Genomic DNA, 20,945 nt, shown 5'->3' with positions numbered 1-20,945 from the left:
TTTACAAAATTCTTTATTCACAATAAATTGTGTATAATTGTAAAAAACGTTATCAACAATACAAGGCTTATAATTTAGAATATGGTACATGTGTTTTTCAACACAAGATTTATTAGGTGCACTCAAATCACTTGGAAGGCCATATCAGTATGAAATTAAAGAGCATTGACAACCAAAAAATTATTCAACTTGAACCAAATCTAGCTAATGTCCTTTAAGCCTGAGGAAAGAAAAAAAAAAACAACAGTTTTTTAGCTCACCTGGCCCTTTCTCATCACTTGGCGTCCGTCCTCCGTCGTCGTAGTTAACTTTTACAAAAATCTTCTCGTCTGAAACTATTAGGCCAAATCAAATAAAACTTGGCCACAATCCTCCTTGGGGTATCTAGTTCAAAAAATGTGTCTGGTGACCCAACCAACCAACCAACCAAGATGTCCACCATGGCTAAAAATAGAACATAGGGGTAAAATGAAGATTTTGGCTTATAACTCTGAAAAAAAGTATTTAGAGCAAATCTGACAAGGGGTTAAGTTAAATTGTTTATCAAGTCAATATCTATCTGCCCTGAAATTTTCAGATGAATTGGACAACCAGTTGTTGGGTTGCTGTCAAAACACAATCATGTCATGAATCCATCTGTGTCCTTAGTTTAATATGCACATGTACCAAGGTGAGCAACACAGGATCTTAAGAGCCTCTAGTTTACATTTGTATTAACATTGATTTTAAATAAAAACTGTTACAAAATACAAAAACACCTAATTTAAATGCATTCATATTTGATTTTTCTGATATCACAAATTTAAATGTAACAAAAAAAGTAGGCAAAAATTACCAATGTAAACATAATGTATTAAACTTTTATTAGTTATGGTGCATCAGAACATATGTCCTACACAGAAAATTTGATATAGTTAAGTAATGAAATATAATAATTGACTCATGTGAACTGATAGAATGTAAACTCTAGGCTATTGTACTAAATTAGTAATAAAATGGAAAATGGAAATGGTGAATGTGTCAAAGAGACAACAACTTGACAACAGCCAAAGGTCACCAATTGGTCTTCAATGTAGCGAGAAACTCGCGTACCCGGAGGCGTCCTTCAGCTGACCCCTAAACAAATATATACTAGTTCAGTGAAAATGGACGTCAAACTAAACTCCAAATTATACAAGTAACTAAAATAAAAATGGTAAGCTGGATTCTGCAGGTGAGATAAGATTTTTATCAGTGTATCACATTTTTTGCTTTATTTGGAATGCATTTATAAATATAAAAATATCCATGCTGGAGAGACACCTAATTTGCAGATTTTCTATATGTCCAATAATTCATGTACTGTAAACTTAGAAATTATTGTGATGTTTTTATTAATGCTAAAAATGCGGCTGAAAGAGTATTGCAATAAGAAGAACTCACATTCTTATATCTGATACATATAACTGTAGTATGCAGATTTTCCTGAAATCACAATAATAAATGCATGTAATAATTTGGGAATTACAGTACATATTTTAGTTACTAAAAACCACGAACTTTATGAGCTTGATGATTTGTCAGGAAAATTTAATCAGCAATCAATGAAATTCTAAAGAATTATTGCAAGATAACAGGTGTTTTTTTGCCACCTAAGCATTAAGACTTGGATTTCATTTAAAATAATTTTGAATTATCTCCCTTTCCATAAACATTTATTTGAATTTTGGTAACCTTCTGCCTAACTATCAACATTGTAAATCTGCATATGAATTTCTTTTTACTATTTACCTTTGAAATAAAATAAATAATATAGAAACATGAAATAGCAAGTTGATAAACAAATGAATTGAGATCTACAAATCACTTCATTGATGAAAGTATTATTATGACTGTTTAGGGCAGAGCTATATAATTTTATTTTCAAATATATTTTTCACCCAACTGAATGTGTTACATATAAACTGAGACTACTATAACACATGTTATAGTAGTCTCAGATATAAAAAAGATTTGGTATGATTTCCAATGAGAAAACTCTTCACATGAGACCAAAAGACACAGAAATTAACAATTATAGGTCATTGTACAGCCTTCACCAATGAGCAAAGCCCATACAACATAGTCCGCTATAAAAGGCCCCGAATTCACAAATGTAAAATAACGCAAATGAGAAAACTAACGGCCTAATTAATGTTCAAAAATATGAACGAAAACCAAATATGTAACACAGCAAAAAATGACTACCACTGAATAACATGTTACAGGCACATACATACACTCAAAATGTGACAGGTTTAAACATGTTACCATGATCCAATACCTAACCTGGAACAGTTGTGTAATAGTACAACATAAAAACAAACTACAAAAATCAGTTGAAAAAGGCTTAACTCTGACATCAGATGGATACAAATAGAAATACATCTCACAAAAAAGTAGACATGGCCAGGTACCACAAAATGACACTAAGTACAGATTTGAGAGTACTGTATTCGCAGTGACTGACAGCTAGTTCAAAGCAAATAACAACTAATAAAAAAATCATGCATTGTATAATTAATTATCAACCAGTACATATCCAACTTCAAATGGATTTTGTTTAAAGACATCATAAACAGAGAGAAAACTGACCTTGTGCAATGCCAAGATATAGTTGATTAAAGTTTACCTACCTATAGATTCAAATCTAACACACTGCATTATTTCCATTTACTTATCTTTACTCAACCTGAATGAAGGTGTAACGTGGCTGCACTTCAAAATTCGAAATTGTTTCTTACAAGATTTCTAGATGATTTTGAAGACGCCATGCTTGATGGCAAAACATGTAGACCAGAATGAACTCTTCCCATATACCCTCTTCCCTTTTGTATGGGGATTACATATCTCATGTTCGTGCATGTTCACACTATACGGACTTTATATACAGGAGTGTACTCCTTACGCAGAAACTGGTCCAACTAAGTTATGAGGAGGAAAGATTAAAAATGACACTCCTTACATTTTATGGACACCCTCAAGAGTTGGTAAAGAGACGGGCTGAAAATGTACGTCTGTGATGTCCAGTGTCTTTGTCTAAACTAACTAAGGACATTCCCGAATGTGACTGTTTTGCTGAGTATGAATTCGCATGGTTAGAAGACGTGTCACGGTATTATCCAATATTCATGTATTTAGTTATGATATTGTATTTGTTATATTGTTCAATGTCGTTTTAATTGTAATTCTATTTTTTTTAAATTTTCTATTCGTATGTTAAAGCATTACTTTTATGGTTAAAGTAAACATAATAAACCACCCAGTTCATTTATAAGATTTTGGTTTGGAGCAACACAACGTACACGACATATTTGTTTTTGTTTGATTTAGAAGATATACCGAAAAAGCTAGATAATACAATTAATCATCTATAAATTACTAACACTTTAGTAGGGTGTCCAACATCGAAAAAAGACGTCTAGTTAACGAGCTTAAGTTAACAGATAACACACGGCTATATTTATATGCAAACTATTGTAAACTCATTATATTTTCCAGTCATGAATGTCGTCGAAAGCTCCCGTGGCCACGTTTTTCAAAATTTTGTGGTTTCATAGGCGGATTCAGGGGGGGGGGGGGGAGCCCCCCATTCGTGGGAAAAATTTGGTTGATTATATAGGGAATCATTGAAGCATGACTGGAGCGGGCCTCCCCCCTTAGGGAAAGTTCTGGATCCGCCACTGGGTTTCTTAGGATACCCAAAGATACCTCATTTTACAGGCCATCTTCAACACGAAAAATAAAATTATTGCTTTCTGTGTTATTTGTTCAATTTATACTTATCATTTAGCTTAAAAATTATTTAAATTTATCAATAACGAAAGCTGTAAAGATTTATATAATTTAAGTATAAGTATTTCATGATTTCTAGCTGAAATTTACCACATTTTGAACAAAAGAAAATTATTGCGTGTTACTTTCACGGGATTTTTACTCTGATTACATCAATAATACATGGTTCATATGTGTGTCAAATATCTTTCGTGTAATGTTAATCGGTGAGAAGAAAGGCAATTTAAAACATAAATTTAGTGATAATTCTGCCTTGATTCAAACACACCTTTTATCGTGCCTTTAATCGTTTTGTAGCTTACACTATCAGGTCATTAACTAGGACAATTGTCACTTATTTCATTTCTCTTTTTTCCTTGTTGTATGGTCGATTTGTATGTTTTGAATAGCCCAATTAGTTTGAAGATCGTTGTTTTGTCTTAGGAAATATTTTTTTTGTAGATTTTTATAATTTTAATGGTTTTTTTAATTGATAGTTTTGTTATAATTGTAATATACAAATCAAATCCTTCGGTCACGTTTCAGACCCGTAATATGGCACAGATTCACAGTCCTGTTAAGCCCTAAACGAAGTAGGAATGACATAAAATGGATAAGTGGGCTATATGTCAGGGTTCTTCTTCTGAATTGCTTATTAATATGCGAGGAAATAGCAAAAACAAACCCTTTATCGACGCTCTTGGAGCACGGAAAGATCATATATATTTTAGAATATTGCATGATGCTTCAGACCAAGACCATCTTCGTACCGATGATAACAAAATATTGTTCCACCGTTCTTGCTATAAATTTTACACTAGCAGACACAACTACAGTTATTTAAAAGCTGAATCAAGTTTTTGTTTGTCTGTAAAAGTGTTTCAGGTCATATAAAGAAGGTCATTAAATTCCTGACCTGATCATGACTTCCTCATTTATCTAGCTAGCACTTCCAAGGACCCTTAATCTGCTCAGGAGTATTAAGGTTTTAAAAATAATTTTTACGCCCGATGAAGTAGATACTCGCATGATTAATTTTTACATGCTATTCATGTAGACAAAGAGTTCGGTGTGAAAGGAATCAAGGGTAGAATAATAATATAGTCACAAGATAGAGATGTTCTGATCTTATGCGTTCATTATTTTCCTTCCATGCAGCATACGCATGAGCTATGGCTTCAAACAGGCACTATAACTTGCATACAAGATATGCGCCACTATATACCTGTCCACGAAATATGTAAAAGTCTCGGGTTTGCCATCTGTGACATTCTACCAGCCGCACATGCTGTAACATAATGCGATACAACGTCATCCCTGTTTAGGATCTGTAAGCGCGCTGGTTTTTAGTCTTGAAGGACAATCAGATGATTTTGCCGATTAGTCAAACCTTTCTTATTGTGACATCGATGAATCTATAGATGCAGCTCGAGTTCTTGTTGTTAGGTTTAATGATCTAAAGTCAAAACTCAAAATAGATCATTGTGACCTAAACAAATTGAGCGTAAAATTGGCTTCAATTTAAAATGTGTGCCTTGTCAAACTTCCCTTTTGTGAATCTACTTTTAAACGATATGTAATAAGAGCTTCACTCCAGACAAAAAATTGATATCTTCCCATATAGCAAAACTACTCTATCATTCTCCTCTTCAGTTCGGATAGGAAAAGAAGAATGACTTGTTCCTGTCTATATCGAAGGTCAGATGTTATATGAAATTCTGCAACATTTAGATTGTACTTGTAAGGGGAAATCTGTGTTTTCAAAGGGTTGCATTTGCTTCGAACAAAATCAATCATTTACAGAGTTTTGCCCATGCATATGTCAAAATGTAAATTACTCGTCTGGTTGCAGTTAGAAACATTAATGACGACGATGGTGACGATGTATAAGATTTCATATTTCTGTTTGTACCTTATGCATCATTGTTAGCTATCGAATGAAAATTAAGCAGTCCATAATATTTGCTAAGCAATAAATAAAACATTTACTCAATTAAGAAATCGTGGGAAATATAGTATATGTAGTAATAATCTATCTAGTGGGAAAAGATATGTAAAAAACACACAAAAAAACTGTCATATGGTCTCTGACCTTGACGTGGTTGGTGGGATTTAACTACTGTAGACTATAGAACGAAGTATGCAATACTTGCTTCGATCTTAATTTTCTATTTGCATTTGTTCTTTTTTCGTGTTTTTGCTATGCTGTTGTCAGCTTGTCTTCATTTTATAAGTTTTTAATGTCCCTTTGGTTTCTCACGACTTTTTAGTTTGCAATTGTTTGTTAAATACATCGGTACTGTACATAAGCCTCTCTCTTATTATATTTTATAAATACTTGTAAACATTACAGCCAATTGTTGCTCATTTAGTCATCTGTATATGTTAGATGGGGTGTTTTACATGTTTCTAATAGAGGTTTTGTTTTCATAACTTTAACCCCCTTTTTAATCTGTTTGCCGTAATTTTTACTGCTGTAAAGCAAAGCTATACATAGAGCTTTATATTCAATCAAGTTTGTCTTTAATGTTATACAAATTTCAAAACATATCATTTATATATACTCTTTCGCACCCAATTACAGAAATTTGATATTTACCTAGAAATTGACGTGTATACACCTTACTATCAAAAGACGTGAAAAACACATTTTTATTTTCGACAAATTATTAAAGTTAAGATCTAAAAAACATCTTTAAATCTTACTTGTAATGAATTGAATACAAAAATTTCAAATTTAGAAATTGAATTAGGTCAAGGTCATTGTTATTTAACAGCTTTCTGAAAATTTAAAATTTGCACCTTATATGCAAAAAAGTCAATCTTAAGTCATGTTTAGCGATAGAAATAGAAATTAAGTTCTAACTGTAGATAGAAAAGATATTTTTCTATAAATTCGTTGATTTCATTTTGCTCCAAACGCATATATGTAGGAGAAACAAGCTATCTAAATGTGAATGTGCATTTTTCTGGAATTTTTGCTTTGACCTATGACCCCGATTAAAAAAAAAACGTGACCACGGCAGTCAACGACGACAACGGTATTTCGATGAGGCTTGTTCTCCTCTTTCCAATGATATAAAATATAGCTGTGTGTTATTCCGTTAAGGCAAATCGATATTTGTTAATCGGGCACCCTACTAAATACTTTAACAGTATTGTAATTGTTATTGTTATTAAACCTAATCTTGAACTATATCTAAATTAATTTTAGAAATTTACCTGTGACGTCACTTTTGTGCGTCAATCCAGTCGTGTGACAGACAATACGTGTTTCTGTTTGGCTGTTCGTGTTTTTATTTTGTGGTTATAGTCACCACTACGGTTTTGACATGTATATCAATTATATGGTCATTTTCATAAATTTACTGTTTTCAAAAGTCTAAATTATTCTAAATATACTAAGGATTTTCTTATCCCAGACAGATAACCGTAGTCGTATTTGGCGCTACTTTTTGGAATTTAGGGTCATCAATGCTCTTCGTCTTTGTTTGACTTTCTTTACTATTTTTTTACCTTAGCGTCACTGAGGAGTATTTTGTAGACGAAATACGAGTCTGGCGTATTACATTATAAGCCTGATACCTTTAATAACTATTAGCATGTCTATTGTATTGTTAACTTATTTGTGTATTTCTCTGTCCTGAATGCTGTTCAATTTATTTGTACTGCAGTCCTGTCATGTCATGTTGTCATTTTAGTGTCATAACAAATATTGCCATAAAAGCGCGAGGTTTGGCTAGCCACAAAACCCAGTTCAACCCACCATTTTTTCTTTAAAATGTCCTGTACCAAGTCAGGAAAACGGCAGTTGTTATCTTATAGTTCGTTTCTGTGTGTGTTGCATTGTCGTTTGGTTTGTTGTTGCACTTCAGTGTTTCTGTTGTTTCATTGTTTTCCTCTTATAATTGATGTGTTGCCCTCAGTTTTAGCTTGTAACACGGATTTGTTTTCTCTAAATCTATTTATGAATTTCAAATATCGGTATACTACTGTTGCCGTTATTTATAGGACGAGTGAAGCACTTTCTGTATCTTTCGGCAACTTTCTTGGGGTCCGTTGTCACTTTGGCAATCAATTAAACAATCAACCAACATCGATTTCGAGCCATTGCAACAGATGTATTACTACATTCCCGGGAAAGGAGTTCACTGCACGTTAACTATCTCTTGCAAACATTGACGTTGTCACCCTGACAATCAATGAACAATTGTATGGCCTCAGTTGCAATCAATGAAAGAGAAAAATGATGATTGATAGATTAACAGGACTCACGATAAACGGATTAGTTTAGTAGCCGGCTACAAATGTATATGTATATGTTACAGGCATTTTCTAAAATTACGCTCTTACTTGTGCCGTTATCACATAGTAAGCAATAATCACATTACGCAAATTTATTTGATATATGCTTATTGTTCTTATTTTGGTGTAAATTCAATTATATGAGGCTGAATACTTCCATCCTTTTTTCGTCATCAATATCTTCCTGAATATGCATGAAATATTTCAGTGATCCTGAACCGTCTGCAGAATATGCAAAGAACAATGTACCTAAATAGCTAAGAGTCCTGTTTTGGTCAAGATTATCAACTTTAATGCTTACCAGGACAGCATATAATTTCTAACCCCGCTGTGATTTTGGATCAACACATTGTAACTATAGATTTCAATTTCATTCCAATCTGCGCATATGATAGCGTGATCACATCAAATATTATTAAATGTCTTTCTGATTTCATTTTGATATTTCGGGACATTATGATTATCCATCTTAATTTCAAGTTTAATAAATTTGGTTCGAATTCTTTTTATCACACGCTCTCAATAATATAATTTGAATTATGTTTTATATTTTGTGTAATTTCATTTTGTTTTTTGTTCTTTTGTGTGAGAAATTATTTTTGTTGAGAACTATAAACACAGAAGCGTAATTGACCAATCATTGGTAATTCATCTATGGCTAATCTAAATTCAAGATATAGGGTATTCGTACGCATGTTTATATTCTTGGCACGAAACAGCAACTTTGAAAATATTATGTAAACCCACGAAAAGATCGTTCGATTTGTTACAATTCATCATAGGAAGATAACACAAGTTTTGAATACAATTTAATATAATTCAAACAAATCACGAAAAACACAATGAAAGTACAATAGAATTTCGTTTATATTGAAATTATAGTTTTCTTCTTCTCAATAATCTTAAGCCTCATAAATTGTTGACGATCTCTATTTCTCTGATAATACTCGTTGAAATTTGCAACAATCATTGCAACTGGCATTGCTAAAACAATTATTCCACATATAGCGCAAAATGATCCTATGACCTGACCAATCGGTGACTTTGGCACATGATCGCCATAACCAACGGTCGTCAAGGTAATTATAGCCCACCAAAGACCGTATAGCAAGTTAGGAAAGGTTGTCGATTCCTGCATTTCTGCATAAAAAATACAATTAGCAAACAAAAGTGCAAATAGTAAAATCGTGAAGAAAAACAGCATTAATTCTTTCCAGCTAGCCTTAAGTGCTAAAACTAAAACATAAAGACCGCTAAATTGTTTTGCCAAACGAAGAAATCGGAATATTCTGAACACAGTGATGCAATTACATATTTTGTACAACGGTAAAATAATGTTTGAATTTTGTGATAAAAACCATCCCGGGTTTCTGTCCACCATGACGCGAACCATTATAGCGGTGAAAAGTAAAGCATCCAAAATATTCAGCCAATCCTTGAAAAACAACCTTTTATCAGGACAAAAACAGACGCGAAATAAAAATTCGATGGCGAAGTAAAACGCCAAAAATAGATCGAACAGCATCAACCATTCGGGTATCTCCCTTGTTTCGAGTATCATTTGTTTTGTGTTATTTTCATCCAGTTTTAGAAACCTGATAACATCAGAGATGTTGTAAGTTGGGAATTTCCTGTTATCTGATCGTAGTTCTGGCATGGTTATCAATAAGGTGGACAAAGCTGACAAAAATACCACTGTGAAGTAGAAACCATTATAAATCTGAAAGAAACAATCCAAATATATGAACAGTATGTCTATAAAGCATTACTAGCCAATACTAGAGAACATGGAAGTATTCAATTCTCCCTTAAGACTTACCTGTACTAGTGCTTATGTTTGTCGGAAAACTTAGTGTATGCTTTACTGGTTACCAACATATGAAACCTAAAAATCCAAAACCCGACCTTATCTAGCGTAACTTGAAGAAATGGCAAAGTGTACAACAATAGGATAAATGGTTAGTCGAGTTAAATCTTTCCAACGATTTAGATGAGAAAAAATACTACGGTATTCATCTGGATTAAAAACCGTTTCGGGCTCGATATTTTACAACTTCATTTATCTGTAATTCCATGTATTAAACTTTATTGAAATATATTATGCAATGTATTGTCTCGAGGAGGAAACTTCCACTAGCTGTGGCATCGGCAAAGAGCATGGTTGTAAAATAGTGATTTTGAATCTGTTCAAAGTTTTGATTTTTATACTCTATATACCACTTTGCCTCATATACTTATCAAGAAAAAATTACCATACCTAATTAAATGGGAATTTAAAAAGTCAGATAACAAGTACATATGTTCAAACTATTTAAGGTATTTTTTAAGTAACAACAAACAAAAGAACTATGTTAATTGGACCTGCTTTGATACTTTAACTGCCCTTGAATTTTTTAGTTAACATTTTGTTTGCTTTGGAGATTCCGTATATCGTCAAGTTATCGGAATTCCAATAAAGACTTACGGTGCACAATTCTTTGCGGACCTGTTTGTTATGAGTTACAATTTATGACCAAAATCAGCAAAGACCCATCTACACAACATATTATACGAACATTTAATACTACTTTTAGATATTTGGATGATATGTGAGCTCTGAATAATAACGACTTCAGTATGTACACTAAGCGATTCAACCTTTTGAACTAACTTTAAATAAAGCTAATACTAACAATGCACACTACCCTTTCCTTGATCTATAACATTAACGGGAAGCTGAATTAATACCAAAATTTATTTTTCATTTTCTATTCATTTTAAGATGGTAACGTTCCCTTGTCATCATCTTATGTTATTTATGTATCTCAACTTGTTCGTGTATGTAACAACGTTAGATTTTAACGAAAGACGTCTGTATTTACTAAAAAAAATATTACACCATGGTTTTAGATATTATGATCAAGTCAAAACATTTACTAAATCTTGTCATCGGTACATGGACATCATTCGTAAATATAAATCAACATGCAGACATCTTTTACGTTCGGGTATTTAACATCCAATATTTTATGGGGACATTCCTCACAAAGCACAAAAATGTCGCCATTAACCTCAAAAGCTAACCAAACCTTTTAACAGACTTATTAAGAAGGGATATAGTTACGATACTGTTGTCAGGTCATTAAAGATTGCATATGTTAGCTTTAATATTGATTCCCTTTTAGGGTATATGCATCGCAAATACACACATTTATTCTAAAACCAGTTGTTGGCATGATACATGTACTGTTCTTCCCATATATTTTATGATGGTATGATACTAAACTTCTAACGGGATGGATATGCTTGATATTTATATGATGAAAACATAATATTTCAATCAATTTAATTGAGGTTTGGAGCTGGCATGTCAGTAAATGCTAGTAGTCCTTTGTTAATGTATCATTGTCATTTAGCTTTACTTTTGTATTCTATCGACATCGGATTTTGACTTCTTTTAAACTGTGTTTTGCTATTGCTGTGTTTGTATTTTGTACATTGGCTAGATGTATCTGAGATGTCATAATACATGTTTAACCACGCAGTTTTTTTGCCAGCGCCTGTCTCAAGTCAGGAGCCTCTGGCCTTTGTTAATCTTGTATGATTTTTTTTTTTTATTTTTGTTCATTTATATATTCCGGAGTTAAGTATGACGTCCAGTACTTTTTGTTTATGGGCTAGCTAAAGCACGTCTTCAATTGCGGGATTTTCTCGCTTGTTGAAGATTCATTGGTGGCCTTCGGCTGTTTTATTCTCTTTGGTCGTTCCCAATTTCCATTCTTAATTTTATTAATCATAGGTACAAGGCTTAAATTGTGTTACACGAGACTTTCGTTTACTAAAGGCAAGTATGAATGTAATAAATTTACCAAAATGTGTCATTTGAATGAGACAATGTAACACTACTCCCGGCCACACCCTTGAGGTTAAGACATTGCAGTTCTAGTATTACTATTTTCTTCGTTTATTATCTGCAATGTTAATCTCTATCACAAAAAAACATATGAATACATTTGTATATATGTCTGGCAATAAAAAAAGTCAAGAAAGGGTCATCTCTTGCTTCTTGCGAAAATACAGAATAAAGCAGGGAGCAGGAGATAATTTGTCCAGATTTAGCAATTTGTGCTTTACAAAAAAGTACTCTTGGTGCCTTTAATTATGACTTAGCCCATTTCCGAAATTCCGACAATAAAAATGAACAGAAAGCGAATCGATCAGAAATGAAATTAGAAATAGAACATACAATGACTTTGCTTCATATTCATTTTATATACTAATAATCCCATTGTAAAAGGATTTATAATTGATCGAAAGCAATCAAAGATAAACACGAAATACAATACATTATAGAACTCATTCATTATCACACCGTCCTCACTTAACAAAATAACATATGCCATGTTATATATCAACAACTATAACAAATTTATCCGTAATTGAATTCCAATGCTGTATCTAAAATTATTTATTTCAGTGAAACTTGATTTTGCCTTTTAAAATTTCTTGTAAAGAATGGCAAATTGCTGTTCTTTGGGTTTTTTTTTGTGATGTAGTAAATGTTGAAAAATCATTTACAAAATTTCGTTCCTAGCCTGCTGACAGGTGAACTGAATTAAATTCATTCTAGGAAGTAAATAATTATGATTGAAAAAAAGGCCAAATTGACTCTTACAAAAATATATTTGACACTGACAGCACTAAATAAAGACAACAGTAGTATACCGCTGATCAATAGTCATGAATGGATTGAAAGAAAACAAATTCTGTTTACAAACTAAAACCAGGGGAAACAAATCAACTATATGAGGAAAACAACGAAACGGCAGAAACACGGAAGTGCAACAAAACCCAAACGACAATGCAACAAAAAAAAAAAGAGACCAACTTTAATCCTCTTCAACTTTGTCCTTTATTTTGCCTTTTTACTTTTTCGATTCGAGCGTCACTGATGAATTTTTTGTAGACGAAACGCACGTTTGGCGCAAATACACATTTTCAATACTGGTATATATAATGAGTTTATTTAGATAACAACTGTCATATTCCTGACTTGATACAGGACATTTCGTTTTGTTGCTAGTCACAATTTTAGAATAGTAAAACTTTACTTACGATTATGCAAATGAAATCAAATTTGACGAATAATATAAAACAATGCTTAATGAGAGTTCATTTTGATTGTAAATGTTCAGTTTTATAGATTAAGCAATTGAACATAAACCAAGGTTGCGATTCCATCGGTTATGTGGACGTTTTGCCAGTTTTTGGTTATATCTTATTGATGCCTCCAAATGGTTTGTATCTATTTACAAAGCTTTTCACCTTGAGCTTATTCCAGACAAAATAAGTGTAAGGTGAATTATATCAAACCCTTGTTTTACATCTTATATGAAATTTTTGTTCAATACAGAGAACGATTTTATGCACTGATATGTTATGTTGTGTAAAAAGATTATGTTAACTCAAAAACAATACAGAGTAATTCATTTGTATTTTAATTTTGAATATAAAACTAGCAGAGTAATGGAACATTTTAGACAACTCGATGGGAAATTCACTTCGTGTTTTTCCTCTTTACGTTTACCCTAATGCATCTTGCATTTATTGATATGATTCTATACAAATAAGTGTTAACTGATGCCGGATTCCTAGAGATGTTCGGTTATTACCTCTCTATGGACAGGATGGCAATGAGCCGAGTCTTGTTAACATGGTTAATGGATAGATGATTTGTGATTACCTATCGACACTAGTTTTAATAATTCATTTTCTAATTTTACGGCATCAAAGAAACGCATCAATTTGCCAATCAGTGTGTTTATGGCTATATATTTGTTGAGAAATGACAATTTTGTATTATGAAATAAAATATTATCAATAATATAGGAATATTTGAAGAAGAAACAAATGATCGCCTTAATTTGAATACCCTGCATTTGTAGTGTATGACATTTTTTTTCAAAGAAGCTAATGTATTATAGATCTTTGATTTTTGCTTTAAGAGAACATGAAAACCCTGGTTATTTTCCTTCTTTTTTTCGGTAATGTACAACAGATTATACATGCTTCGCATATGAGTTGAGAAAAATACGCAATTTATTCTTTTAATTCCATAGGATGATACAAGACCAAGGCAATACAAATCTAATGGTTTAATCTTGTTGATAATATGGTCGCCTCAGTGCAGAAATGCTTCTTCCTCGTAGATAAATTGAAATTTGACAACGTAGAATGAAGTTTGTATATACAGTATTTGGACAGAATTGGATAAAAGCTTTGCCCAAATAACCATCATACATACCCTAAATAACATCAAGTAGCAAAACATCTTTTTTGAGATGGGTCTAAACAAATCTCAATATGAGACAATTTGGCAGTTTGGCACAAAGTGCAAGAATTTTGAATCTCTAAAGCAAATTTGTAAGACACAATTTAGAAATATGAAATATTTCATTTAGTGGTCTTGTCAACATCGGATAGATTAAAGTAATGTAGATAAATAAATTTTCATGTAAAAATTCAGGGTGCAAAAGTTTTCCTCCTTAAATTGTATCGCCCTATATATACAACACAAACGTTGATGTTTTTTAGAACGTTTTGTTTTGCTGGCTTACAATTGTGTGTTTTTTAGAACGTTTTGTTTTGCTGGCTTACAATTGTGTGTTTTTTTTAATCTGTGACAGTGCATTTTACGGTATTTTTAACAAATCGTACTTTGCTCGTAACTCAGGTTTTTGACTTAAATAAACAGAATTGTTTCGAAGTTAAGTGAACTTTTAAACAAATCGAATACCGTATAGCGGGTTATTTGCTCGGGTGTAAAATTTCGTGAAGGTAAACGAAATATTTTGGCGGTTATAATTGCCAATTCAAAACTTTTATCAATGACTTTGCAATTTTAAATTGGCGGAATTTATTTTGCCGATTTTGTTATATCCGCGAAAGTAAGCGAAAATTTACACCCCTCGGTACTAGTACTATTCAAACCTGTTAGATAATCAATGAAAACGAAACATTTGAGGAAGTGTTGAATAGTGTCCGTGGAAAAAATATTGAGATTGAAATATAATATATAATAACTACGATCGGTGTTCTGTCATACCGTTGTCGCAAATGACGGATCAGACGTCACCAGTTAATGAAAGAAATGAGTTGTATTTTATCACCATACAGTTGTCAACAATTTGTATGTATGCAAAATAGTAGAGCCGTTTTCCATGAACAAATCTCGTTTCTGCTGAAATACACTTACTCAGGCTCTCGGTACTTGCATACCATAGATATGCGAGTCGTGATCCATCGACGAAGTAGTTGTCCCAAGCTTGAAATACTAGTAACCCTCATATGAGACGCCGAAAGCGTAATGTTAAATACAAAGTTAAGTCAATAAAAATTCAATTACAAGGTATGAGTTGCTCACTCAATATTTAGTTTTCTATTTTGTGTTTTGTAGACTCTTGTTTGTCGTTTGGTCGTTTTACGTTTCAGTTTTGACATTGCATTGCCTTATGTTTCTACTTATGAGTTTGATTTTTCCTTTGGTATTTATCTTTTCTCTTTTAATATATTAATTACTAAATAGAAATACTCAGTGTTTCTTTTCTAGAATGAGTTGTTCATATTTAGATAATGTTCTAGATACTTACGAGGAATTCGTCCTATTTTGTTAAAACACAAAAAAATGCCTTCAACTGTGAATCGAATAACATAATTGTAACAACATTAATTCTCAAATGATTTCCTGTTTTATATAAAAAATAAAAAAACATCCTATCAATGATTAATTATATTGATTATTAACCTTTCATGTAGTATAATGACAATGCAATATTGTATTAGGCATGACATAAGAGAATAAAACCCACTTTAACACCTGCATTGAATTTGACTGTACCATTGAAACCATTCTTTGTGTCTGAAATTTTTATGTACAGTGTATTCTATTTATTATGTGATAGATCTTGCTTCAAGAAAAACAAATTACGATTTACATAAATATATTGAAAAAATTATCGAAAAAGAATGAACGGAAAGTCTATATTTTGGAAGTAAATATGCTAACACTAATTTTACACACTATTGATAGATTATAATACTCTATTTTCGCTTCATCGTTTTCAAAACTAAAATTGATAAGCTTTTATCTTCAGGGAACTTTCCAATGTATTTCATATCCTTTAGGGCTTTTTTAATTAATTAATTTTATTATACTATGTATTTCATCTCGATTTAAGACTGCGAAAGCAGAACAATGTGTATTTCAATTTCCAGACCAAATGGGGATATATTTTTACAGATAAAAAAGATTTGATAACGCATCATATAAACCTGCCTCTGACTTGGGATATGAAATAGAAAACATGAATAAAAGGTTAATGTTAATCCTGGTATCTAAGATTAGTTAATTAATATCTTTCACAATAATTAACATTACCTTAGCTTGAGTTGATGACCTAGGTTCGGATAAGAAGTTCCACATACGAACTCTAATTCCCTTTACATATTCGGTTGAAATGTATTCTTCACTACTGCTTAAATTTTCTAAATCCCAGCCATCTAATTCTTCAGTCGAACCCGTGTCTAATGCCTTCCGTAAATTTTGAATGATAGTGTCGTTTTTGCAGTACTTTACATACGTTGAATAACAACATTCTGATATAGTACTTCTAATAGATAAACCCCAATATCTTAATTCCTGATGCCAAAGTCCACTGCAAAGATGATTTGGAAAATGCAACGTGTCGTTACGATAAAAGTCTAATATAGTATTGAATAGCTCTGGATTTCGATCAAAGAAATAAATATGCTTATCCTTTCGATAATGTGGAGAATCTTCTGTTAAGGATCCCAATTTTGTGTTTGGATATTTTTGTAAAGTTTCCCAGAATGTAATGAACACTGTACCTCCAACATTTAAAATGATCTCGTCTTCATCCATTGTTAAAACATTGAAATCAACACTTCATTATAATTGATTTTGGTAAACGGAACGTAAACTAGTTACAGCATTGACACTACATTTTATAGCCATGAATACTAGACAAATTAAAAATTAATATTTGGTATTTTATTTATTGACAAATTAGTGCAATTTCAATATAAGAGTATGACTCTTGAAAATATTGCTGTGCAAACATATATGGAGGACACAAATGATTCCTTTCAATTAAAAGATGTCCCATGGGAGTTCATGGTGAAAAACCTGATCGCTTAATAGGAATAATTCATATATTATTAAACCGATACATATACATTTTAAAGCTGACATTTAATTTACTATTCTCTACGTTTCAAAATAGATTTATCCCGATAGCGGAGAGTGTATCTCTGTTAACAGAGGGCGACAAAAAAACAATTGGGTATTCTACCTCGAAAACAAATTTACAACGACATGGAAAAACACGAACGAAAAAAGATTTATAAAGGAAGACAAAAAACAGTACAAAACACAACATAGAAAAACTTCAGATTGAGCAACAATAACTCCACCAAAAAACCGGGATTAATCCAAAGTGCACCGAAAGAGTAAACAGAACCTGCTCCATATGCGACACCCTTACTAAATTATACATGTATTCATTTATAAAAGGTAATAATCTATAAAAAAAATAATGCCTCAAGATACAAGAGGATATAACTTCGTTATGTTGTATATCTAAATATAACATATCAATTTCACATAAACCCAGAAAAAATACATAAAATGAAAACGAGATTTTTTAGATATTGGTAAAAAGGAAAATCACAACAACTCTGAGGAAAATTCAAAACAGAAAATCGCTAATCAAACGGTAAAATCAAATGATAAAACACATCAAACAGTCATATTCCTGACGTGGTACAGGTATTTTCAAATGTAGAAAATGGTGGATTGAACCTGGTTTTATAGCGCTAAACCTCTCACTTGTATGACAGTCGCATCAAATTCCATTATCTCTACAACGATGCGGGATCAAAACAGACATAAAAGGTGAAATTGTCAAAATAGGGGTACAGCAGTCATCACTGTGTCACAATCTCAATTAGTACAAAAACAAACAAATATTTAACGAAGAAATACAAAAAGCATCTATCATATTTAACAACAACATTCATTGCTTACTTATATGTGTATTTTAAATCAACCCATAAAGGATTGAAATATTTGATCGACTCAGTGTACAGTCGCGTGTTTGACGTCAGAATGTAAACGCCACACAGGAAGAAATATAAAATAATTTGGTCGTTCAAAGTAATTCAAAAGATGATTTCCTATACGTAAGGAAAATGCCCTTTCCGCAGGAGCTCGCTACTTCTGGTAAGAAATTAAAACAATTAATGTATTTACGCTTATAAATTGTTAAACATTTTTATAGTTATAAAAGATACCAGGATTATAATTTAGTACGCCAGACGCGCGTTTCGTCTTCATAAGACTCATCAGTGACTCATATCAAAATATTTATAAAGCCAAACAAGTACAAAGTTGAAGAGCATTGAGGATCCAAAATTCTAAAACGTTGTGCGTTTAGGAAGTTATGCAAATTTCACCTTACAATGAAACGAAAACCAACACTCGTTGAACAGTCGTTAAAATAATTCTAAATCAATCCAATTTCCTATAAAAAGTCATATGAAACGAGTTTCATGTAATTTGATGAATCGAAATTATTGAACCAATGCATTTTTATATACTTAGTATTGATGCAAGTTTATTAGAATTATTACGAATCTGTAACGTAGCATCTACTTTAATATTTCATTCAGTGGTCGGGGGCGAGAACAAATCAACAAAACAATATGTCATTCGTACATCAATTTTAATCCAGGTACCTTTGATGATTCTGTATAGGTTCTGTAATAGACCGTGAAATTTGGCAGTGAATTAAAAACTGAAGTATGCAAGTGAGGGACTGAAGAAAATGTTTTTCACTCAAATCTAGATCAACACTCTATGTAAAAGAGGGACAAAAGATACCAAAGGGACAGTCAAACTCATAAATCTAAAATAAACTGACAACGCCATGGCTAAAAATGAAAAAGACAAACAGACGTCGTGTTGCTTATGTGATAACAAATCCGGTAAATAGTCTAATTCGGTAGGTCACATTCATGAAAGGGAAGGGGATTGTAGTTACGACGTAAGGAACATATCTGATATCATTTGTGAAACGGTTATTCCATAACGGTCAACCAACTCGTGATGGCGTCCGTAAAATTTACTAAGGGATGATTTCAACTTCACCATTTGGAACTCTTGGTTTAATAGCTTCCTTGTGATCAGCAACCCTCTATCATGAAATCATGTAAAAAGATATTTTAAACGTTTTTTTTTATTTGTGTTGGTCCTTTATTTGAAAGTAAAACAAAAAGGTTAGGTATTTCTGTTCATATGGTAGAAATAAAAATAAAAAAGAAAAAAATTTGAGTAAATATCTAAAATATCTAAATGGTTAATAAAAAGTAGCACACAAAGCTTTTTCATTTAATTACATGTCTTCATTGATCAGGTAAAAATAGCTTTGATGCAAATTTTCGTCGGATTTAACGTCCACATTTTGACCGGACCGGACGTGATTGCGAATTTATACATCGTTTCGTACAGGCGACCGGACGCCCATTTTTGCTGATTGGTAAAGATCAAAAGCGGGTTTAACAGTAAAAGAACAAACTTAAGTTATCAAAACCAATTATTAAAACCCGAAAATATGTTATGTTTAGCTTTTTGTAGCAATATATGTAATTGTTATTCTACCTCAAGACTTAAATGCAAACAAAATTTGTATTCTTAGTGTGAATGTTCAGTCTCCCGCTTTAAAGAGACATATTTATAAACACTTATTGATATCACTCTGACTCAAAAACAGATAAAACAACACTATAGTGAATTGAATTGAAGATTTTGCCGTTTTATAGATAAAGACAACAGTAGTACCGGTATATCGCTATTTGATAGTGATAAATCGATTAACTGAACACAATCAAATTTACAAACTAAAACCAAGAGAAACACATCAACTGTCAGAGGAAAACAAATAACGGAACAACAAAACCATTGAACAGCAACAAATATTATGACCATACCAATGTATTAATTCTTGAAATTGACCCAGACCGTGACTTTAAACTATGATGATGAATTAAGTTTTCCCATTGTCAAGTTCTTATTCCCAAGTAGCAGCATACCATCTGTGCAATCGTATAGTGCATGCATATCACGTTACGGAGGTGCATGTTCATATTATACGGACGTTTTTTTTAAAGGTGTGTGCTCTTATTTGAAACAAAACACTCTCATAGCAAAGTTATGAGAAATTAACGCAACACGAGATTTACGGTTACCATCATAAATAGGTTGACCGATGATGTGTGCATGTGTGTCTTAAGTCGCAAAAAACATATAGTTCGCGATCTTACAGTTTAGAAACTAAAATATATTGATTGTGTCTTATTTCTTGTCGTATTAAACATGTTTGATGAATCAAGAATCGCATGTCAGATGGTGTATATATTGCAAAAAGTAAAATAACAAAAATTCCGAACTGCAAGCGAAATACCCAACGAAAAGTCCTTTATAAAATGGAAAAATCAAAAGCTAAATAATCTTAATCACTAAAAAAACAAATAACTGTTTCATCTAAGAAAAACAAAATGGCTTATTGGTAAAATACATAGAGCAAAAGTGAAAGACAATAATTCAAAATGAACCATAGCACAATAACACATTGGCGGGATGGGTACAAGCACCGAGCCACGTCATGGCTAGGTATATAATTCTTTTTAAACAGGCGGTTACCTTCTCGATACAACCAGCTTCGCTCCGTTTAAAACTGATGCGATATCCACACGATTTTTCTATTGGTTTGTACATGAAAAATAGATTTTTT

The 20,945-nt window shown here is 32.2% G+C and overlaps 1 protein-coding gene across 1 annotated transcript; it reads right to left on the bottom strand.

Moving 5' to 3' along the window:
• Positions 1-8,940: 8,940 nt before the first annotated feature.
• LOC139512201 (potassium voltage-gated channel protein egl-36-like) lies at positions 8,941-17,078 on the bottom strand. Its single transcript, XM_071299614.1, has 2 exons — positions 16,514-17,078; positions 8,941-9,817 (listed from the first exon to the last, which is right to left on the bottom strand). Exons 1-2 carry the CDS (start codon positions 17,015-17,017, stop codon positions 8,963-8,965), a joined length of 1,359 nt encoding a protein of 452 aa, XP_071155715.1. The 5' UTR covers positions 17,018-17,078; the 3' UTR covers positions 8,941-8,962.
• Between the last annotated feature and the right edge of the window lie 3,867 nt (positions 17,079-20,945).

Source organism: Mytilus edulis, chromosome 2, assembly GCF_963676685.1.
Source record: "Mytilus edulis chromosome 2, xbMytEdul2.2, whole genome shotgun sequence".
In the NCBI taxonomy this organism is placed as follows: Eukaryota; Metazoa; Mollusca; class Bivalvia; order Mytilida; family Mytilidae; genus Mytilus; species Mytilus edulis.
This window is presented reverse-complemented; position numbering and strand designations above follow the sequence as displayed.